Genomic DNA, 25,212 nt, shown 5'->3' with positions numbered 1-25,212 from the left:
AACTCATATTTGATCAAGGATATAAAACCAATTCCTGGAGCAAGGACAGTCTATTCAATAAATGGTGCTGGGAAAACTGGATTTCCACGTGCAGAAGCATGAAGCAAGACCCCTACCTTACACCTTACACAAAAATCCACTCAACATGGATTAAAGACTTAAATCTATGACCTGACACCATCAAGTTACTAGAGAACATTGGAGAAACCCTTCAAGATATTGGCACAGGCAAAGAATTTCTGGAAAAGACCTGGGAGGCACAGGCAGTCAAAGCCAAAATCAACTATTGGGAGTGCTTCAAATTGAGAAGTTTCTGTACTGCAAAAGAAACAGTCAAGAGAGTGAAGAGACAACCGACAGAATGGGAAAAAATATTTGCAAACTATGCAATAGATAAAGGGTTAATAACCAGAATCTACAAAGAGATCAAGAAACTCCACAAAAACAAAACCAACACTCCACTTAAGAGATGGGCCAAGGACCTCAATAAACATTTTTCAAAAGAGGAAATCCAAATGCCCAACAGACAAATGAAAAAATGTTCAAGGTCACTCGCCATCAGAGAAATGCAAATCAAAACCACAATGAGGTTTCACCTCACCCCGGTTAGAATGGCTCACATTCAGAAATCTACCAACAACAGATGCTGGCAAGGATGTGGGGAAAAAGGGACACTAACCCACTGTTGGTGGGAATGCAAACTGGTCAAGCCACTATGGAAGTCAGTCTGGAGATTCCTCAGAAACCTGAAGATAACCCTACCATTCGACCCAGCCATCCCACTCCTTGGAATTTACCCAAAGGAATTTAAATTGGCAAACAAAAAAGTGGTCTGCACCCTAATGTTTATTGCAGCTCAATTCACAATAGCTAAGACCTGGAACCAACCTAAATGCCCATCAATGGTAGACTGGATAAAGAAATTATGGGATATGTACTCTTTAGAATACTACACCGCAGTAAGAAACAACAAAATCCAGACATTTGCAACAAAATGGAGGAATCTGGAACACATCATGCTAAGTGAAATAAGCCAGTCCCAAAGGGACAAATACCATATGTTCTCCCTGATTGGTGACAACTGACTGAACACCAAGAAGGAAACCTGTTGAAGTGAAATGGACACTATGGGAAACAGTGACTTGATCAGCATAGCCCTGACTGTTAATGAACAACTTAATACATTATCCCCCTTAGTAGTTTTTTTGTCTGTTCTATTTAATATGACTGGTTTAATTCTGTAATTAATACACAGTTATTCTTAAGTGTTGAAATTTAACTGAAATGTGATCGCTGTTAAACATAAGAGTGGGGATAAGAGAGGGAAGAGATGTACAATTTGGAACATGCTCAAGCTGACTTGCCCCAAATGGTAGAGTTAGAAACATACCAGGAGATTCCAATTCAACCCCATCAAGGTGGCATGTACCAATGCCATCTCACCAGTCCAAGTGATCAATTTCAGTTCACAATTGATCATAATGAAAGGACTAAGAGTCAAAGGAAGCACATAAACAAGTCTAGTACCTGCTAATACTAACTGATAGAATAAATAAAGGGGAGAGTGATCCAACATGGGAAGCGAGATACTCAGCAGACTCATAGAATGGTGGATGTCCTAAACAGCACTCTGGCCTCAGAATCAGCCCTAAAGGCATTCGGATCTGGCTGAAATGCCCATGAGAGTATTTCAGGCATGGAAAGCCAAGACACTCTGGCAAAAAAAAAAAAAAAAAAAAAAAAAAAAAAAAAAAAAAAAAAAAAAAAAACCCTAAATGAAAGATCGCTGTGAGTAAGATCCCAGTGGAATGAACAGGTCTTCAAAGAAGGAGATACCTTTCTCTGAAGGGAGGAGAGAACCTCCACTTTGACTATGACCTTGTCTAAACAAGATAAGAGTCGGAGAACTCAGAGGGCTTCCATAGCCTTGGAAACTCATGACTGGAGCATAGGGAGATTACTGATGCCATAGAAAGGAGTGTCAATTGGTAAAGTCAACAACAGGAGTCACTGTGCACTTACTCCTCATGTAGGATCTCTGTCCTTAATGTGCTGTGCATTGAGACTTAATGCTATAATGGGTACTCAAACAGTATATTTCGCTTTGTGTTTCTATGGGGGTGCAAACTGTTGAAATCTTTACTTAATGTATACTAAACTGATCTTCTGTTAAAAAAAAAAAAAAGAAGAAGAAGAAATTATCAATTCCCAACTTGACTCTCACTGGGATTAAACATGACAATAGGTCTGATCTGATTTCATCATCATTTAAAAAATCACCTATTATTTTTCACTTTATGTTTCTGTGTGGGAGCATACTGTTGAAATCTTTACTTAATGTATGCTAAACTGATCTTCTGTATATAAAGAGAATCGAAAATGAATCCTCATGTGAATGGAAGGGGAGAGGGAGTGGGAAAGGGGAGGGATGCGGGTGGGAGAGACGATATGGGGCGGAAGCCATTGTAATCCATAAGCCGTACTTTGGAAATTTATATTCATTAAATAAAAGTTAAAAAAAATCAAAAAAAAAGGAAAATTTGACTCACACTCAAGGGAAAAAAATACCCAGAAAGAAATTTAAGTCATGTGTTTCAGGAAGACAATATGGTTAAACAGTCTACAAATTTCTTCCTATAGTTAAAAATTATATGCAAGTTAGATAAAGAATGCACCCATGTCAGAGACCTGGAAGAAGATCCTGGCTCCTGTCTTAAGCCTGGTCAGTCTCTGGCTGTTGTGACCATTTTGTAAATGAATCAATCAGTGAATGGGAGATATTCTCTCTCTCTCTGTGTGTGTGTGTGTGTGTGTGTGTGTGTGTGTGTGTAACTCTGCCTTTCAAATCAATAACATTAAAAAAAAGAAATAAAACCTACTTGTAGGCTAAATCAACATACTAGAAGTGGAATAAAAATAATCTAATGGAACATGAAATATGGTAGAACCTTAATATAGCTCCATAAAGCAAGCTTTGGAAACTTAATCCTCATTCAAGTTTCTGTCTAAGATCTAAAGCTATGAGTTTTACTTCTTAGTTTCTCTCACCATGTGATGTCACTGGCCACATTATGATCCAGGAAGAAGGCCCTTTCTGGATTAGTCTCCTTAACTTTAGACTGCCCAGCTTCCAGACTCTAAAAAATAAGATTTGTTTTCTTGGGGTTGGTCGTTGGCACAATAGCTTATGTCACCATTTGTGAAGCTGAAATTTCATACCACAATGCTGGTTGGATTCCTGGTTGCTCAACTTTCAATTCAGCTTCCTGCTAATGCACCTAGGAATGCAATGTATAATTGTCCCTGTACTTAGATTCCTGCCACCCATGTCAGAGGTCCAGACGGAGCTCCTGGCTCCTGGCAGTGGCCTTGCCCAATAGTAGCTATTGTAGCCATTTGGTGAGTGAAAGAATGTTAGAATCTCGAGCCAGCGCCGTGGCTCAATAGGCTAATCCTCCATCTTGCGGCACCGGCACACCAGGTTCTAGTCCCAGTCGGGGTGCCAGATTCTGTCCCGGTTGCCCCTCTTCCAGGCCAGCTCTGCTGTGGCCTGGGGGTGCAGTGAAGGATGGCCCAAGTCCTTGGGTCCTGCACCCCATGGGAGACCAGGATAAGCACCTGGCTCCTGCCATCGGATCAGCGCAGTGCGCCGGCCACGGCACGCCAGCCACATCGGCCATTGTAGGGTGAACCAATGGCAAAGGAAGACCTTTCTCTCTGTCTCTCTCTCACTGTCCACTCTGCCTGTCAAAAAAAAAAAAAGAATATTAGAATCTCTCTCTCTCTCTCTACTTTTTCTACTGCTCTGCCTTTCAAGAAAATAAATTTTGAAACAATTTTTTCTAAATGACCTATTGTATTACATATTTATCACAAAACAGACTGAGACAGAAAATAGACCAACAGTTTGTTTTTTAACTTATGAAAAAGAAAAGATGAATATTAAGCTATTTAGAAGCCCACAAAACAATTTAGAAAGCAAAGCATTTTAAATTAGAAAGCTTGAAGAAATTGAAATAGAAAAAGTTCATGGGGTCAGCATTGTGGTGTAGTGGGTTATGCTGCCACCTATGATGTCAGATTCCCATCTGGGCACCAGTTTGTGCCCCAGCTACTCCTGATCAAGTGCTCTGTTAATGTTTCTGGGAAAGCAGCATAGCCCAAGCATTTGGGCCCCTTCCACCCATGAAATTACAGGCTCTTGGCTTCAACCTGGCCCAGCATGACCACTGCAGACAACTGGGTAGTAAACCACTGGATGAAAGGTCTCTCTGTCTCTCCTCTCTTTCAAACAAATTAATCTTTAAATCAGAAACTGAAGGAAGTCAAATGCAAAAAAAAAAAAAAAAAAAAAACCTAGGAAGTAGTTAATGAAACAACAGCCTATTACATACTGGCTGCCATTGCCCATGAATGATGGCATGCTTTTCAGGAAAAATGAAAATAAATTTTGAGTGTCTTGAAGGAAAATATTCATCCCTGGTTATCTAGTGAAATTCTAAAGTATGAGATAAGCAAGGGCAGACATTTTGTCTCATTGTGATAAGCTGTTTCTTGGGATACTCACGTCCCATATCAGAGTACCCCCTGCTGCTTCTGGCTTAGTTTCAAGCTAATTCACACCCATGGTTGCAGCAGGTGATAGCAATTACTTGGCTCCTGGCTGGATAGACACATGGGATTTCTGAATTGAGTTTCAGCCTCCTAGTTTTGGCCTGGCCCTTCTGCAACTATTGCAAGGATGTGGGAAGTGTGTGATCAGACAGAAGATCTCTCATTTTGTCTATCAAAAAATAATATATAAAGGTGGACAAAAGACAATTTTCTGAACAAAACACTAACAACCACTAACATGTAACAAAAACCTACTATGCTATATGATGTTAAGTTCTCCAGGCTGAAAGAAAATGATTCAAGATGATTATTTGGATCACCAGGGATTGGGAACCATTTTTCTGCCAACCGTCATTTGGATATTTATAACATTATTTTAAGGCCATACAGAATTATCAATGTAAAAAGTAGCCAGCTATAGATTTACTGAATTAAGATTACCACCTGGGATTGTCTTGGCTGAACCAGATCAAATGATTTCATGGGCTGTATATGGGTAACAGGTCAGATATCTACCACCCCTGATTTACAGGAAAGAATTAGGACCACTAAAAATGGTAATAATATCTGTAAGTATAAAGATCTTCAAGCATTTTTATTCTCTTGACTGATTAAAGACATGATTATTTGAAGTGATTATTACAGAATGTCAAACATTCACATATTGATTCAATATATAAAGAGACAAAAATAGTACAGTGTATAGGAGACATAAATAGAATTATTCAAATATAAGTTGGCTGTAGATGTTTGGATTGATTTCTGGTGTTTCAATTCTGTTCCATTGGTCTATACATCTATTTATGTACCAGTACCATGCTGTTTTGATTATAACTGCCCTGTAGTATGTCTTGAATTCTGGTATTGTGATGCCTCTGGCTTTGCTTTTGTTGTACAAAATTGCTTTAGCTATTCAAGGTCTCCTGTCTACAACCCAACACCATCAAATTATTAGAGAACATCGGAGAAATGCTGCAAGATATAGGCATAGGAAGACTTCTTGGAAAAGACCTCAGAGGGGCAGGGAAAGCCAAAATTAACAATTGGGATTACATCAAATTGAGAAGTTTCTGTACTGCAAAAGAAACAGTCAGGCAAGAGAACAGGCAGCCAACAGAATGGGAAAAAAATTTGCAAACTATACAACCGATAAAGGATTAATAACCAGAATTTACAAAGAGATCAAACAACTCCACCACAACAAAACAAAAAACCCACATAAGAGATGGCCCAAGGACCTAAATAGACATTTTTCAAAAGCAGAAGTCCAAATGGCCAACAGACACATGAAGAAATATTCAGGATCACTAGTCATCAGGGAAATGCAAATCAAAACCACAATGAGGTTTCACCTCATGCCAGTTAGAATGGCTCACATTCAGAAATCAACTAACAATAGATGATGGCAAGATGTAGGGAAAAGGGGACACTATTCCACTGTTGGTGAGAATGCAAACTGGTAAAGCCACTATGGAAGACAGTCTGGAGATTCCTCTGAAACTTGAATATAGCCCTACCACACAACCCAGCCATCCCACTCCTTGAATTTTACCCAAAGGAAATTAAATTGGAAAATAAAAGAGCTGTCTGCACCTCAATGTTTATTGCAGCTCAATCATAATAGCTAAAACATGGAATCAACCTAAATGCCCATCAACAGTAGACTGGATAAAGAAATTATGGGGCATGTACTCTATAGAATACTATACAGCAGTAAAAAAAATAAAATCCGGTCATTTGCAACAAAATGGAGGAATCTGGAAAACATGCTGAGTGAAATAAGCCAGTCCCAGAGGGACAAATATCATATGTTCTCCCTGATCGGTGACAACTAACTGAGCACCTAAAAGGAAACCTGTTGAAGCAAAATGGACACTATGAGAAACAATGTCTTGACCAGCCCTTGTCCTGACTGTCGAGGAACAACTTAACTATTTTATTCCTTTTAGTATTTTTTTCTTTAACTTAATACCATTGGTTGAACTCTGTAATTAACACACAATTATTCTTAGGTGTTTAAATTTAACTGTAAAGTAAGCCCTGTTAAATATCAGAGTGGGAATAAGAGAGGGAGGAGATGTACAGTTTGGCACATGTTCGCTCAGACTACCCCTAATGGTAGAGGTAGAAACGTGCCAGGAGATTTCAATTCAATCCCATCAAGGTGGCATGTACCAATGCCATCTTGTTAAAGCAATCAGTTTAAGTTCTTAATTGATCAAAAAGATAGGATCAATTGTCAAAGGGATTACATAAATAAGACCAGTGTCTGCAAATAATAATTGATAGAATTAAAAAGGAGAATAATCCTACATGGAAAGCAGGATACACAGCAGACTCATAGAATAGCACATGCCTTAAACAGAACTCTGGCCTCAGAATCAGCCATTAAGGCATTCAGATCCGGCTAAAAAGCCCATGAGAGTTTCACAGGCATGGAAAGCCAAGACTCTGTGGCAAAATAAATAAATAAATAAATAAATGAAAGATCCCTGTGAGTGAGATCCCAGCAGAAAGAACACGTCAAAGAAGGAATTACCTTTCTCTGAAGGGAGGAGAGAACTTCCACTTTGAATATGGCCTTGTCTAAATAAGATCAGTTTCTGAACTCAAGAGGCTTCCATAGACTTGGCAGCTCATGACAAGAGCCTTGGGTGATTACAGACATCATAAATAAGAGTGTCAACTGTTAAATCAACAACAGGAGTCACTGTGCACCTGCTCCCCATGTAGGACCTCTGTTGTTAATGTGTTGTACTATGCCAAGTAATGGTAAAACTACTACTCAAACATTACTCTATACTTTGTGTGTCTGTGTGGGTGCAGTATATTGAAATCTTTACTTAGGATATACTAAGTTGATCTTCTGTGTATAAAGTGAAAAAAAAAGTGAATTGTGATAAAGAATGGGGTGGGTACAGGAGTGGGAGATGAGATGGTTGCAGGTGGGAGTGAGGTAATGGGGGGAAAAGCCACTATAATCCAAAAGTTGTATTTTGATAATTTATATGTATTAAATAAAAGTTGGAAAAAATTGAATTATTCAATAGAAAAATCTATATTCCATATGAAGCAGTACAGTATTTCTCCAAAGATATTGGGATAAATTATTTTCAATGTAGTTTTTAAAGCTATGAGTAACAAATTAAAGCATATCAGTATTATGCATCAAAGTAAATTAATGCAACAAAGTAGTGTATTCATTTAACAGAGATGCTATACTACTATGCTATAGAGAAGGCAACTTAACAGAAATTTATTTTCTCATGATTCTGTAGAATGATGGTTTAAGAATGAGATGCTGGGGTTGGCACTGTGGTTTAGTGGGTAAAGCTGCCATCTGCAGTGTGGGCATTCCATAAGGGCACCAGTTAGAGTTCTGGTTGCTCCACTTCCCATCCATCTGCTATGGCCTGGGAAAGCAGTTAGAAGATGAAGATAGTCCAAGTCCTTGAGACCCTGTAACTGCTTGAGTGACCCAGAAGAAGATTCTGGTTCCTGGCTTCAGATCAGTGCAGCTCCATCCATTGTGGCAAACTGGGTAGTGAACCAGCAGACGGAAGACCTATCTCTGCCTCTCCTTCTCTCTATGTTTAACTCTGACTTTGAAATAAATAAATAGATCTTTAAATTAAAAAAAAAGGTGCTTGCAGATTTAGTTTTTTCTGAGGTCTTTTCCATTTAAGAATAGCCAACTTCTCACAATGTCCTCATATGGCCTCTTCTTTGTATGCTCTCATCACGGGTTTCTCCCCGACAAAGACCAAGTTGAATGGGATTAAGGCACACCTATAGAATCTCAATCAACCTTAATTATCCATTTGAAGGTTCTATTTCCAAATGCAGACACATGGAGTTTAACATATCCAAATACAGATTTGTGGAGGTACACTCCTTAGTCTATGACACCGAGTGAAACAATCAATAGGAGCACTACAATTAAATATTTAAAATGTTTTATGGATGTACACATTTAACATAGAATTTAGAGTATCAGTTAAGATGTCTATGAATCACACTGGAGGTTTGATGCCCACTCTAGTTCCTGATTCCCACTTCCTGCATGTGAATAACCTAGTGAGGATGGCTCAAGGAATTAGGTTCTTGCCACACACAGGAAAGATGCTGACTGAACTCCCAGCTCATGGATTGAGGCAAACCCAGCCCCAGCCATATTCCCATACATTGCAGTTATCTGGGAAGTAAACCCATAAGCAAGACTTCTCTCTTCCTCCCTATCTCCCTATCTCTATCTATCTACCTACCTACCCATGTATATCTGGAAGTGTGTATGTCTTCTCTCCCTCCCAAATCAATAAATTAAATTTAAAAGGATACACAATAAAAACACTAATCATAAAAAACTCAATTGGATGCCTTATTTAGCAGCAAAGTATCAAGAAGAAATAGAAGACCAGAGGTATTAAGAGACTTTTTATCATAATAAATAATATTTCATGATAACATAATTATGTCAGTATGCCTAAAAACAACCTCAAAGGACACGAGACAGAATTCACAGAAGAAAAAAAATTTTTTAAATCAAATATTATCTGATAATTGATACTCAGTTTATAGAAATATATGAAATAATTGATAAAAAGATGAATCAATCATAAATGTGAGTGACAAAATGTTGACCTAATTAATATTTTTAGACCACCCTGTGGAACACACACAAAGACAGCACATATGCTGACCCATAAGACTAAAATCACAAATTATTCTACCTAATCACATGGAATTGGTTACAAATTGATAAGAAAAAAGAAATCCAGACCTAATTGGATGAGGAAAGGCTGGGCACCTATGCTTGTGCCCTGTCTGATGTACCTGGGCATTAACTTGAGGTGTTTTAGCAATGTTGGTTGGAGATTCTGGCGCAGTGTGCCCCTGTAACTACCTCCACCCCACCTTCCACTGTCCCCTTGAGCATGGTGGCTGGGTCATTAGGGATGACAAAGTGGCAGATCTCTCAACTCATGTCATGAATAAAGGCGGTTCCCACATCCACAGGGAGGTGTCTGTCTGAAATAGAAATGGTCCAATCATTTTTGCCACCCAGCTGTGGAGATCAAGGCAGGTGATAATAAGGGGGAGGAGGAGATGGTGGCCCAGTGCCAGAGGTGGAGAACTGTGGGTTATGCAACTCATTGAGCATAATGACAGTGAACACATGTTTTTGGTGATTATGACAGCTTTACTGAAAACTTTTTAGGTCATGTTGATGACCTGGAACAAAAATATATGGAAATTCCTGAACATAGGAAACACATTACAGACTTTGCCACTGGTGATCTTTGTTAAGAAAGTAATGAAAACAAACTCAGCATCCCCACTGTGGGCAACTTTACTGAATTAAAAACTGAGGAGCACACAAAGAACCAGAATAGACCTAAAGATACCCCTGTTAAAAATGGAACTGTTTTTTTGTCACATATGCCTTCCTCACAGGTTTTATACTTTGATAATTTGCAGAACTCTTCAAATGATTGCGGTGGTCGGTGACCTAAAGAAAGGGATAGGAATGTAACCTGTCTCAAGTCTAGAAATGAAGAATTGTCCCTTAATCACATAGAAGCAACCCCAGAAAAATGATTAATTCTCTCCTAAAGTCAGAACAAATTCAGATAAGAATAGGAGAAAAAGTATTAAAGATCATCTAAAATGTGCCATGACTGGAAATGTCAAGGCCCAAATACCAGTATTTTCTAGGAATAACAGCTGAAAGAGATTCTCCTATCTGAAGAAATTAATGTTGCTAAGAAAACAACTGAATCATCATCAGATAACCTTGGTCCTTTCTATTCATTGCTCAGCAAAGTGAGACCTTTATATTCAGTTCAAAGGAATTAAAAAGGTATATGGTAGTACTTTTTGCTGGAATGAAAGCAAGATTTCTGATTGCTATCATAGTATTAGTACACATCAATAGAAACAAAGGCTTTCAAGGTCATATTTCTTGAAAACAAATCAAAAGAGCAATTGTCTCTCAGCCTTCCATAAATATCCTGCTAGTACTAAAACCCTCCCTGTGACTCCCCTCAACAGTCACACTTCTCAAACCAGTTATCCTTGCTGTCTCTCATTCCTCATCTCAAATAATTCTCCAGCTTAATCCAGTTATGGGTTCTGTACTCTTAGGATATAATGACCAGGGCACCTAAATGAGTTTTTTTTTATTGCATTTTTTGTCAGATTTCTCAATTAGATACCTGATGCTATTGACTGCATCATTCTTGAAACTCCTTTCTCAACTTCTTCACCCTCCACTCCTGTTGTTTTCTGATTATTTAACTCTTCCACACTTTTGAAAACTGGTGCTTCTGTGACTGTCTCTGTCTTCTCTATCAAAAAGTTGTTGAAATTCCTTTGAACACTCATGTCTTGAGTGAAGTCAGGAATACTGTATATTAAAATAAACATATTTGGGGTGAGTGACACAACACTTAAGATTCCACTTGATGGGGCCAGTGCTGTAGTATAGTGGGTTAAATCTCCAGCTTGCAGTGCCAGAATTCCATATGGGTGTGATTCAAGTCTGGGCTCTCCACTTCCAATCCAGTTCCCTGCTGATGTGCCTGGGAAAGCAGTGGAGGTTTGCACAAGTGCTTACACCCCTGTACCCACATGGGAGACCTAGAAGAGGCTTCTGGCACCTGGCTTTGACCTGGCCTAGCCCTGGTGGTTATGGCCATTTGGAGAATAAACCAGTGGATGGGGTCCTCACTCTCTCTGTCTCTACCTCTTTCTGTAACTCTTTCAAATAAATAAAATCTTTAAAATAAAAAAAGATGCCACTTGAGACACCCACATTCTATATTTCAGTGCCTGGGTCCAAGTACCAGCTCCACTTCCAGTTTCATTTCCTGCTACTGTACAATCTGGGAAGGAGCACGTGGTGGCCCAAGTACTTGGGTACTTAACACCTATGTGGTGGATCTGAATTGGGTTCCTTATTTCTGATTTCAATCTGGCCTAGCCTAGACTATTGTGGACATTTGGGGAATGAGCCACTGGATACAAGATGTTTCGGTCTCTACCTTTCAAGTTAAAAACAAACTAACTAAATATCCTTTTCTAAGATTTAATTTTATTTTTATTTGAAAGGCAGAGTTACAAGGAGGGGTAGGGAAAGAGAGAGAGAGAATGAATCTTCCATCTCATGGTTAACTCCCCAAATGGCTGTGACAGTCAGAGCCAGGCCAGGCTGAATTCAGAAGCCAGGAGCTTCATCCGGGTCTGCAACATGGGTTCAGGGGCCCAAGGACTTCAGCAATATTCCATTGCTTTCCCAGGCACATTATCAGAGAGCTGCAATAGAAATGGAACAGCCAAGACTCAAACTGATGCTCATATGGGCTATTAGCACTGTAGGCAGAGGTTTTACCTGCTATGCCACATAATACTGACACCCTAACTAACCACCCTTAAAGACAACTGTAGTTGCAGTACTTACTGTGGCAACACATATACTAAAATTGGAAATATTTAAGTGAGGAGAGGTAGTAGTAATAAGAATATTATGTTTTTCAAAAAAATTGGTCCTTATTTATAAGAGGGCACTTCATAAAGTTTGGACAATGCATATTACTAAAAAAAGGCATGGACTTCAAAGTCTGTGCATCAAACTAAATTTGCCTTTTAATCCCATCTTTTATGAATTTTCTGAAGTACCCTCCCATTTCAAATACATTTCTTTTTGATTTATTTCAGAAAGAGAAGTCTTGTATCCACTGAGTCACTTCCCAGAGGTCCACAAAAAAGTGAACTAGCTGCAGCTGGGTGCCAAGAACCTAATTGCAAATCTCTTATGTAGATAACAGACTGGATTGCTTGGGCTGTCCCTAATGCTTACAGGAAGCTGGAGTTGGGAGCCAGAGACAGGTGTCAACCTCAGGGGGACACAGGCTTCTTAACCACAAATGCCCACACCCAAGTATGTGTCAGATAAACAAGATGGACTGGAAGATCAGCCCATCAACTTGTCATTTTATAAGTATTTCTAGAACTCCTTTCAGAATCTTATGAATTTTGCAAATATGGGTTCTTATCTCAGAAAAGACCATCAGGTTTAAGAAGTAAGACTACTGGAATCAAAAGTCAAAAAAGAATCTAATAAATTATGAATAGTGAAGTTCATAGTTTAATCACTAATGATGTTTACTGACCTTGAAGTAGATGTGAACTTTCTTCCATCTGCTTTTCTTTTGTGCCTTATTTTTTTTAAGCTGCATTTCCTGCCAGAATGAACATCTGAGTACAGGCTTCTGTCTAATTCATCTTTTTCTTATGTAGCTGACACTGTGCCAGGCACATTCTGGTATGTTCTCAACTGCTAGACTGTAAGCCTAGTGAATTATAGTCCTGTCACTTAGCTTTGGCATGCTCAGCCTTAGTTATTCATCATGAAATAGGGTAATTGTCTTGCAAGTTACATTCTTTGACAAGGACATGCCAAATTAGATGTTGGTAATAACTGCCAGTAATCACATTGGTATTTCTAAGTAAAGACTTTAGTAAATAATAGCTTCCCGGTTCCTTTTTTACTTGTGAGATGGCTTAATAATATGAACAATTTAAAGCAGAAATATTTGTGCTACTTTTCAGAAAGCTAAAGCAGTAATTCTCAAGTTGTGGCTCCTGGACTGCAGCACTGACCTCTCATGCAAATTTGCTGCAATGCATTGTTAGGCCCTGTGCAATCCTGTCACTCAGAACTCCCTTGTGGGATCTGGCTATCTGTTTTTCTTCTTTATTTTTTTTAAAGATTTATTTATTTATTTGAGAGGTAAAGTTACAGGCATAGAGGAAGAGAAAGAGAGAAAGGTCTTCCATCCACTAGTTCACCCTTCAACTGGCCCCAATGGCCAGAACTATGCTGATTTGAAGGCAGGAGCCAGGAGCTTCCTCCAGGTCTCCCACATGGGACAGGGGCCCTTGAACCTGAGCCATCTTCTACTGCTTTCCCTGGCCATAGCAGAGGCTAGATTGAAGGAGGAGCAGCCAAAACATGGATGGTGCCCATATGAGATGCTGTTGCATCCAAAAGTTGTACTTTGGAAATTTACATTTATTAAATAAATTTGAAAAAATTTTATTAAATAAATTTGAAAAAAAGAAATAACAGACTTCTAAATAATCTATGAATGAAAGGAGAAATCACAAAGGAAATTAGAAAATACATTTAGCATATTGAACCAAGCAATGACATTAGTTGTACATTTGTAGTGTCCAAAATGTCTTCCCTATTCCTATCTTTGAGGTAGAACCTAATGCACATTCAATGTGGGCCGGCCTTAGCAATTTGCTTAGCTAACAGAAGTTAGTCTATTTGGAACAATGAGAAAGTTATTATGGGTAAAGAATAGTACTCTAACTGAACAGTTTAATTTATTTTGATTTTTAACTTCAAATAACAATCACCTCAGAGTTTATGTCATGATATAAAGCTATGATTATGAATTTAAATTGTTACAAGTAAACACTGGGTGGCTGGGGCTGCAGCTGTGGCTCACTAGGCTAATCCTCCACCTGTGGTGCCACCACCCCAGGTTCTAGTCCCAGTTTGGGCACCGGTTCTGTCCCCATTGCTCCTTTTCCAGTCCAGCTCTCTGCTGTGGCCCAGGAAGGCAGTGGAAGATGGCCCAAGTCTTGGGCCCTTCACCCACATGGGAGACCAGGAGGAAGCACCTAGCTCCTGGCTTCAGATCAACACAGCACGCTGGCCACACCCGGCCACAATGCACTGGCCTTAGGGGCCACTTGGGGGGTGAACCAATGGAAAAGGAAGACCTTTCTCTCTCTCTCTCTCTCTCTCTCTCTCTCTCACTAACTCTGCCTGTCAAAAAAAAAGATTCAGTGAATAGCACCTCTTCTTTTCCACACTGCATACAAACATTGAAATAAAGATTGAAAAACAGAAACAGAAATAAAAGTAGCAACATTTGACACCAGATGAAATTAAACATGAGAAAGTTGCAGGAGACCAGGAAAAATATTCTATTTTCTGATTTGGCAAAGGCTTGCTCATAGTAACCCCTTAAACAAGTAAATGGAGAAATGAATGATATAGTTTTTTGGGTTTTTGTGTGTTTGTTTTTGACAGGCAGAGTTAGACAGTGAGAGAGAGACAGAGAGAAAGGTCTTCCTTCTGTTGGTTCACTCCCCAAATGGCCACTATAGCTGGTGTGCTGTGCTGATCCAAAGTCAGGAGCCAGGTGCTTCCTCTTGGTTTCCCATGCAGGTGCAGGGCCCAAGCACTTGGGCCATCATCCACTGTACTCCCAGGCCACAGCAGAGAGCTGGACTGGAAGAGGAGCAACCAGGACTAGAACCCAGAGTACCAGCACTGCAGGCAAAGGATTGGGCTAGTGAGCCATGGCACTGGCCTGATGTAGTTTTAGTTTTAGATTTGTTGATCTTGAGTTGCAAATTGCAAAGCTACAAAGAAATGTCCAACAAGAAGTAGAGACTATAGTCTGAAGGCTGTGAAAGAGGCCCATGATGGAGGGAAACAGGATTTTCAGAGTACAAAGGGTCAGATTCATTAAGGACAATTACAGAAATTTATTAATGAGAGATCACATGGGATACTTGCATGAGTGATGAGAAATAGAAGAATTCAAAGCAAAAAAAAAAAAAAAACCATCAATGGTATCATGACAAAGAGAAAACAATTTTCAGTAGAAGATCATGTACAGCAGTTGAGAAAAGCAGTTTAAATTAGAAACAGGAATTTAGCCTTTTGCTTATGATGTCAGTCAAGATAACCTAATCATATTACAGAGTGCCTTGATTTGATTTCCAGGTATAGCTCTTGATTACAGGTTTCTACTAATGCTGGAATCTTTCTACTTCTCAAATATCACAGTTCAAAATATGGCAAAGATTCAGTAAGGCAAAGTCTAGAGAATAGTCTTCAGCTTAGACAATACTTGACAGTATTAATACATTTTTTGGGGGGTAAAACATCTTTATTCCTTGTTACTCATTTCAAATTCTCATGGGTTCTTTATTTGCACAATAATTTATTTCTCAAGACTATATAAAATCAGCTATAAGTTAAAACAAATGATGATCCCACTAATGTGATAACATGATCTAAGCTATGTGTATGGAAGTTTTTAGACCATTTGCATTAATGTCAGCAGTCAGATAAATCAAAAACATTTCTCATAAAAATTTTTCCAGTTTGAAGTAGGAAAAGTTAATACAGAATGAATTTGAAATCTATCTATCTAATGGCATAGAACCAAAAGTATTCAGCACAGTCTTTTTCCATGTTCTTTAAGTTACACATTACATTCAGGGCATTTCCTATTTCTATGTATAGAACAAGCATTGAAAACCAGGAACAGAAATAAAAGAATTGTTCATTGCTAGAAGATAGGTTGTGGATAATGTCTGAGTTGCACTGAAGAAGGGTGTCATAAAATTAGAAAAGTGACCTTAAATATGAAAACAATGGTGACTGTAAGAGAAACTAGGGAAAGAAAGAAAATAAGGGAAGGAGATGCTCATTTTTCAATTATTTTCTAAGAGAAAATTTTTAAAAAGTGTTTTGACTTTCATGGAAAAGGAATTTATTAGCCATAGATTTGTCAGCCAATGGTCTTTACCTAATCTTACCTCTTACTGTATAGCTCTTAGTTGATGACAGTGATGGAAAATTAATTAAAATCCCCTGACCTTTGGGCTTCAGATAACAAAGGAACAAACTAGATACAGAGAAGCTTTCATATAATTCTTCTAATTTCAATTAAACAATCTTTCACTGAATAACTTATTACAGTATGTATAGTGAAATATTGACTTTCTAGAAGCATGTGAAGAAGTTAAATGAAAGCATAATTAAATTCTTTTTGCAAATGGAGAGAGAACTGCACATAATTTTTAACAGATATATTCCAGTCATTTCTGACTGTATTTGTTCTTTGCAAAATCAAAAATGTTCAGGAAAATGTAAATTAAAGTTGAATACAGTGCTCAAAAGAATTAGAGTTTGAGGGAAGGCAATATGAGGATTCACTCTCTAAAGTCAGTGAAAAGGAAGTGTGTTGCAATTGTAAAAGCACAAGTGCCTCATGGATGGAAGAATATACTCATGATACTTCAGAAAACTAGACCTTTGGCTCACCCTTGGGAGTAAATTAAAAATCAGTATCAAGACATATGTCCACAGAGCAACAGCAACAACAAACTTCAATATTTCTCTCAAAAACGTTTCAGGAACAGATTGCTCCAGAACAATATAGCATTTTTCATAATAAATTTTATCATTTGGAAAATCTGAAAGTGAAGCTAAGAAACTTGTGTGATATCTATACTTAATGCACTGGGTAGATATACTTAGTTTCCTGTGTTAATATATGTGCTATGTAATGCAATATTCCACAGATTTATCAACTATTTTTAAAGTGTAAAATTATAATATAGAAGTGTTTTGTTAGATATTAACTAATATTTATTTTTTTGAAATTCAAAGAGGCAGAGAGAGGCAGACAGATCTTCCATTTGCTTGTTCACTCACCAGGTGCTTACAGATCCAAGCTAGCAGTGAGTCAGATCCAATGTAGGAGTCCAGAATCTCATTCAGGTCTTTGATGTCCTTGTAAGGGACCCAAACACTTGATTCATCACCACTGCCTCCTAGGGTACTCACCAATAGCAAGCTCCCCTTCCAGCGCCGATGTGTGGATTCAGAGCCCTGGACATCCCAACTCTCCCCGCTGTTGTCTGTGTGACATGCACTCCCCTTCCTCAGTATTAATACATTTAATAACTGAATTAAGGGGCCAGCTCTGTGGCTCAGGGATTAAAGCAACTGCCTGTAGTGCTGGCATCCCATATGGGCACCAGTTCAAGTCCTCGATGCTCCATTTCCAATCAAGCTCACTGATAATGTGCCTGGGAAAGCAGAGGAGGGTGGTCAAAGTCCTTGGGCCCCTACACCCATGTGGGGGCCCCAGAGGAAGATCCTGGCTCCTGCATTTGGATCAGCTCAGCTCTGGCCATTGCAGCCATTTGGGTAAGGGACTAGGATGAAGATATCTCTCTCTCTGCCTCTCTGTAACTCTGCCTTCCAAATAAACAAATAAATCTTTAAAAAAATATTCAAATTAGGACTACTTTGAGTAGCTTAAAGTACACATGTAGAATGAAATTATTTGCCTGAGTATATACTTCAGGATAGTCTGCACCACAACCTGCTGGGAGAAATATATGGAGAGTTAAGAACATCCAAATACAGTTAAGAGTTAGGAAAGAGCTTGAATAGATATTTCTCAGAAGAAATACAAATAAATGGTCAATAAGTATGTTGAGAGATGCCAATATCACTTGTCATAAAGGAAATGCCTACCAAAATATACTGAGTGGGGAGGGTTGATGCCATGGTGTAGTGGGCCAAGCCTCCATCTGCAGTGCCAGCATCTCAGATGGGCATGGGTTCTAGTCCCGGCTGCTGCTCTTTCAATCCAGCTCTCTACTATGGCTTGGGAAAGCAGTGGAAGATGGACTAAGTCCTTGGGCCCCTGTACCCATGTGGGAGAGCTGGAAGAAACTCCTGGCTCCTGGCCTCAGATCAGCCCAGCCTCAGCCATTGTGGCCATTTGGGGAGTGAACCAGTGGATAGAATACCTTTCTCTCTGTTTCTCCCTCTCTCTGTCTAAAACTCTATCTCTCAAATAAATAAATAAAATCTTAAAACATACACACACACACACACACACACACAGGAATATCATCTTACTCCAAAAAGAAAAAAAAAGGGTGGGGGAGGGGCCTAGTAATAATGCAGATTTTTAAAAGTCATTATATATTGTTAATGGGAATGGAAATTAGTACAGGAATTATGGAAAACAGTATGGTCCTTCGTAAAAGAAAAAAACTAAAAATCAATCTACTATAACATATAACTATTCTATTCCAGGGTAAAAAGGAAACGAAATCAGCATAGCAAAGAACTACCCACACTACCATGTTGACTAAACACTGCTGACAACAGCTAAGATAATACAGCCATAAAAGAATGAAATATTGTTTACTGCAAAATGAATGGAACTGGAGATCATTAAGTCAATGGAAATAAGCCAGATACAGAAAAAAAAATGTTCTCTACATTAAACAATAATGGATGAAAATACAGGATAATGTAGTTGGTACTATATGCACCTTGAGTTAAGCTGTTCCTGTAGCACCAGCATCCCACATGGACACTAATTCAAATCCTGGATATTCCACTTTACTTTATTTTAAAAAAGATCTATTTATTTACTTGAAAGGCAGAGGAAGACACACACACACACACACACACACACACACACACACAGAAAGAGAGAAAGGTGTCTTCCATCTACTGGTTTACTTCCAGAATGTCCACAATGGTAGGAGCTGGGTCAATCTGAAGCTAGGATCTTCTTTTGGGTCTCCCCTGTGGATGCCGAGGCCCAAGGACTTGGGCAATCTTCCACTGCTTTCCCAGGCCATCAGCAGAGAGCTGGATCAGAAGAGAAGCAGCTAGGACTCAAACAGCTGCCCATATGGGATGCTGGCACTGCAGGCAAAAGCTTTACCCAGTATGCCACAGCACCAGCCCTCTGGCTATTCCACTTTTGATACAGCTCCCTGCTAATGGTTTGGGAAGGTAGTGGGAAAAGGCCAACATATTTGGGACCCTGCACCTATGTAGGAGACCAGATGAAGCTCCTGGCTCCTGACTTCAATATGGCCCAGTCTTGGCCTTTATAGCCTTTTGGGGAGTGAACCAGCAGATGGAAGATCTCTCTTTCCCTCTCTCTTTATCTCTCTCTCTCTCTCTACAATTCTGCCTTTCAAATAAATAAAAAAACAGAATTATGATTACTAGAGACTGGGAAGAGTGAGGGCTCTGGGAAGAAGGAGTTTGAATAGCAATCACCAAACAAAGTGAGACAGAAGTAACAAGTTCCAGAGTTTCATAACACAGTATGGTGCCTGTAGTTCACAATATGATGTTCTGTAAAAAGAGCTGGAAGAAAGGGGAAAAAAAGCACTGGAAGAGAGCAGCTGGTAAGACCTAAACACAAAGAAAAAGGTATTTAAAAGATAGTTCTCTGGTTTGTTCAAATCCTGTTGCGTGTATGTGTTCAAATCTAATATTATATAAGGAATACATGTTGGCTCAGTACTGTGATGTAGTGAGTAAACCCTCCACCGGCAGTGCCAGCATCCCATATGGGCACCAGTTCAAGTCCCAGATGCTCCACTTCTAATCCAGCTCTCTGCTATGGCCTGGGAAAGTAGTAGAAGGTGGCCCAAGTCCTGAGGCCCCTGTACCCATGGGAGATCTGGAATAAACTCCTGGCTCCTGGCTTCAGATTGGCACACCTCTGGCTGTTGCAGCCAATTGGGGATTCGATTCCTCCTTTTTATTTTATTTTTTTTTAATTTATTTATTTGAAAGGCAGTAACAGAGAGGTAGAGGCAGGGAGAGAGAAAGAGAAGTCTTCTATCCACTGGTTCACTCCCCAGACAGCCTGGGACCATCAAAAGCCAGGAACCAGGAGCTTCTTCTGGGTCTCCCATATGGGTGAAGGGGCCTAATGACTTGGGCCATCTTCTACTGCTTTCCCAAGCCACTGTAAGTGATTCTATTTGTGACTTGTCAACACTGGAGAGAGCTGGATCGGGAGTGGAGGTGCAGGGACTCAAACCCATGCCCATATGAGATGCCAGCACTGCAGGCAGGGGCTTTACCTGCTACACCACAGAACCAGCCCCTCATTGGTATCTTAACTGAAGACAGAAAATGGACTCCTCCAGAATCCTCAATTAAAATAGGAGAGGTGTGCACTTTCACATAGTGGTAAGGAGGTCATTTTGAATGCCCTCCTCTCACCTTGGTGTGCTTGTACTTGAGTCCTGGCTCTACCCCAAATTCCAGGTTTCCACTACTGCATACACTGGAAGAAAGCAGAATACTCAAGTACTCAGGTCTTTGCTAACATGATCTGGAATATATAAGTTCCTCCATTCTGGCCAGGGCCATCTCCAGATCTTGCAGGCATCTGAAGAGTAAAACAAGAGGGTAGATCACTGTCTCTCGCTTACTGTGTGTCTGCGCTTTATAAATAAGATAAATGAATAAAACAATTTAAAAACAAAAGGCTGGAATTGTGGATAACTAACTTTGATTCCAGTATCTGATATCTGAACACCAGTTTGAGCCCTGGTGCTCAGCTTCTGATCCAGCTCCCTGGGAACATGGTCTAAGTCCTTGGGCCCCCATCACCTATATAGGAGACATAGATGGAGTTCTTAGCAGCCCTGGCCATGGTGACTATTTGGAGAATGTACCAAGGAGATAGCCTTTCTCTCCCTCTGTCTCTGACTCTCCATCATTCAATTACATATTAATTATACTATATCAAAAGTATTTAAAATATCCATTGTCTAAATAAATCATTTAAAAGGTAGAGACTGACACATGAAAATTAAAATTGAGATCCAGCTTTTTGTTGTCTCCTGGAAAACCATTGAAATATAAAGACATACAGAGGAAATCTGAGGCCATTTTGGTCAAAGAACAACAAATTTCTTTTGCATAGGAGAAATAAAGAAGTCTGTTGTACAACATGGTGGCAATATTTAATCACAATATACTGTACTATGGCAAATAACAAAGAGATTAGATTTTAAGTGTCCTCATCATTAAAAAGAGGTATGTAATGTAATGAATGTGACAATTGATTAGATTTATTCATTACCAGTGCATGAATATCTTTAAACATCATTTTATGTGCTGTATGTTCAATTCTGTCAACATAAAGTGAGTAAGTATGTATTTAAAAGGTCAACATGAAGGCATAGATGATTAAACATAAACATTCAGTCTATTATAACACCTTTACAATGATATCTGGAAACTGAATATTCATTTCAGACTAATTAGTGTTTAAATCAGAAAAATTACAAGTGAAGCAGCAGCCAGTCCTCCAAGAAGATATTACAATTAGTCTACCAAAGTACCTAACATCAAACTACATAAGAAAAAATAGAGCATCAAACTACATAAGAAAAAATGTACAGAACTCCAAGGAGAAATACATCCACCACTGGTGATCAGTATAAATAAATACAATAGTATACATGCTTAATCAGTGGCTTTGAGCAGTTAGCAATATGCAATCATACAGAAATATCAATTAACAGTGGATGGAGAAAATAAATAAGGTCACCCCAAGTGTTGGCAAGTCACAAATAAGTAAACACATGAAAAGTTAGACAGTTAATCCATCTACTGTATCAGCACTTCCTACAGAATCAGAATTTAACAATATTTTCCCATTATTTTAAATAATTTACCATAAACTAGCACTTGAGAAACATGAACCAGGAGATACTGTCAGGGCCAGCATTGTGGCAAAGCGGGTAAAAATTTTGTCTGCAACACCAGCACTAGCATCCCATATGGGCACCAGTTCGAGACCTGGCTGCTCCACTTCTGATTAGCGCCCTGCTAATGTGCCTGAGAAAGAAGCAGAAGATGGCCCCACTGCCTGTGTCCCTGCACTCACATGGGATACTGAGAAGAAGCTCCTGACTCCTGCCTCTGACCTGACTCAACCCCAGCCATTGCAGGCATTTGAGGAGTCAATCAGCAGATGGATGGAACATCTATTTCTCTCCCTTTGTCTCTCCCTTTCTGTCTATAACTCTGTCTTTCAAATAAGTAAATCTTGAAAAAAGAAAAAGAAAGGTGGGGCTGGCAGGGTGGTACAGTGGGTTAATGGCCTGGCCTAAAGCGCTGGCATCCCTAATGGGTGTCAGTTCAAGACCCAGCTGCTATGCTTCCTGTCCAGCTCTCTGCTATGGCTGGGGAAAGCAGTAGAAGATGGCCCAAGTACTTGAACCCCTGTACCCATGTGGGAGACTCGGAAGAAGGTCCTAGCTCCTGGCTTCGGATTGGCACAGCTCCAGGGGTTGCAGCCATCTGGGGCGTAACCATCAGATGGAAGACCTCTTTCTCTTTCTCTGCCTCTTTGTAACTCTAACTTTCAAATAAATAAATAAATCTTAAAAAAAGTATTGTCAGCAATGTAAAAAAATTAATTTCATATTATTCAAGTCACATGTAGTGAAAGCACTAAATGAATTGGCAGAATCACACCCTCAGACTGTGGTATGCGTGGATGAAACTGAGGCAAAAGAAAAAAAGGAGGGGGGAGGGGCTGTGGCATAGAGGGCTAAGCGCTGTTTGCACTGCTAGCATCACCTGTAACCTTTGGTTCAAGTCCTGGATGTTACACTTCTGATCCAGCTCCCTGCTAATGTGCCTGGGAAATCAGTATAAGATGGCCCATCTTAACCACTGCTTTTTTTTTATTTTTTACACTGTGGTGTCAGGTAGGCATTCTTTGTTTCCCTGTCATATGTAACATAAATAATATATATGTTCTCAGATATAAAATAAGTCTTTTAAAGAGTGACAGAATTTTCTTGTAGAAAAAATATTAATAATAATATTTTGCCTGAAGCTGAATGAAATGTGACATAGGTTAAATACTTGGTAGTACCATGGACTTCAGAGGACAGTTGGCATTTGGCAACGTGGAAGATCTAGATATTTAGAGACTTTTTTTTTTTTTTTTGCCAGGCTTAATGCTTCCCATGAACACAGTTTATCCCCCTCAATCTAATGGAAAAATTTAATCCAAATTTTAGAAATTAAGAGGTGGGACCTCATAGGTGATGACTAAGACAAATCCATTCACGTGATGAATGGGGTAATGGGGTCACCTCCCGGAGGCTCTGTTCTGTTAGATACCTTGTATTGGCCTCCCTGCTCTCCCTTTATTTGGCCATGTGGTCTCTGTGCTACCCCAGGCCTCTGCCACAAGACCATCACCAGAGGCTGCCTTGGAACTTCAGAGAAAAACCACAAGGCAAATACTATTTCTAATAACTTACCCAGTCTATGATACTGGGTTATTATCAACAGAAAGGAGACTCAGGTTCCCAGGAAGAACTGCACTGACCGGACTGGTTACCAACATGAAACCCTGTTTCCAACTCAGAAGAATCAGGTCACCCTGGGGCAGAAAGGTGGCACAGAGGACCCCAAGTCACAGCCCCCCCCCCACACACACACACAAAGGCTAGATGGAAAGTCTGGAGTCTAAGGACCCTCCTAGCACAGAGGACCCCCAGATCACAGCCCCCCCCCCACACACAAAGACCATATGGAAAGTCTGGAGTCTAAGGACCCTCCTGTCCTTCGCACACATTTGGGGAAGATGCAAGACTTGAGAACTGAGCCAAAGCCACGGACTGCAGTGATGGGAGGAGATGCCCAGGGCCCAGCTGCTGGCCCAGCTCAGAGGGAACTGGGCCCACACTCACCATTTTCCAGCTGTGAGGCATCTGGTTGTCCTAAGAACTCGGTAATAGCCGGCGCCGTGGCTCAATAGGCTAATCCTCCACCTTGCGGCGCCGGCACACCGGGTTCTAGTCCCGGTTGGGGCGCCGGATTCTGTCCCGGTTGCCCCTCTTCCAGGCCAGCTCTCTGCTATGGCCAGGGAGTGCAGTGGAGGATGGCCCAGGTGCTTGGGCCCTGCACCCCATGGGAGACCAGGAAAAGCACCTGGCTCCTGGCTCCTGCCAGGATCAGCGCGGTGCGCCGGCTGCAGCGGCGGCCATTGGAGGGTGAACCAGCGGCAAAGGAAGACCTTTCTCTCTGTCTCTCTCTCACTGTCCACTCTGCCTGTCAAAAAAAAAAAAAAAAAAAAAAAAAAAAAAAGAACTCGGTAACGACCCTAACGATCGAAGCTCACAGAGAGGCAAAGCGGAGCCGCCTGGAGCCACCACCAGAAACAGCACCGGGAAGCGGAGAATGGCGGTTCTCAGAAGGAAGACGCATGCGCGGTGCTCTCCAGGTGAGGCTGAAGGAACGGATCATTCACACAGCCAGTGAGCATGCGCGATGAAAGAGAAGACGCAGCCAATCAGTGTCGCCTGTGGTAGGAGGGCGCTCTATGGGGATTGTGGTGTCTTCGGAAACTAAGGGTTGTGGCTTGAGCGCACAGCTGCGGCTGACTCGGATTCTTTGGATGGATACTCCCAACAGTAGGTGGCGCTGTCACCTCCTGACGAGCTCCCCTCTTGAGATAACTCCTTCCTCCGTTTTCTCTGATCCTGCTAGGCTCTTGTGACTTCTTAAGGTGAGTTATACTTGACAAATATTTACTGGATTCTGGGTCTTTCTTTTATATATATTTTTCAGGGAGTTTATTTAAGATTTTTTAATACCAACTTGAAGACTACTCGATTCATCATTCTTTGCCTCGTTTCTCTTACATTCATTTCCTACTCTATATTTTGTTCCTTAAAATTGTTTTCTATTTGTTTCTTGGTGGTGTGTAGTAACACCCCTGAAGATAGGTATTGCTGTTGTATCCAGTAATAGTGCTTAATTCTTTTTTAATAAAACTTTTATTTATTTAATTATTTGAAAGATAGAGCTATGGACAGGCTGAGACAGAGAGGGGTCTTCCATCCCCTGCTGCACTCCCCAGATGGCCACAATGGCTGGAGTTGCACCAATCAAAAGCCAGGAAT

At 40.1% G+C, this 25,212-nt stretch overlaps 1 protein-coding gene and 1 pseudogene across 1 annotated transcript in view; one reads left to right on the top strand and one right to left on the bottom strand.

The window, feature by feature from the left end:
• Nucleotides 1-24,042, bottom strand: part of LOC149119264 (uncharacterized) — a 36,957-nt gene extending 12,915 nt beyond the window's left edge. Inside the window, exon 1 of the mRNA XM_089325054.1 lies at nucleotides 23,998-24,042. Within this exon, the coding sequence (XP_089181180.1) occupies nucleotides 23,998-24,018 (21 nt within the window). The 5' untranslated portion in view covers nucleotides 24,019-24,042. The remainder of the gene's footprint in view (nucleotides 1-23,997) is intronic.
• LOC149119265 (helicase POLQ-like pseudogene) lies at nucleotides 9,758-10,549 on the top strand (annotated as a pseudogene).
• Nucleotides 24,043-25,212: the final 1,170 nt, after the last annotated feature.

Source organism: Oryctolagus cuniculus, chromosome Y, assembly GCF_051225735.1.
Source record: "Oryctolagus cuniculus isolate XC-2025 breed Fujian yellow rabbit chromosome Y, ASM5122573v1, whole genome shotgun sequence".
In the NCBI taxonomy this organism is placed as follows: Eukaryota; Metazoa; Chordata; class Mammalia; order Lagomorpha; family Leporidae; genus Oryctolagus; species Oryctolagus cuniculus.
This window is presented reverse-complemented; position numbering and strand designations above follow the sequence as displayed.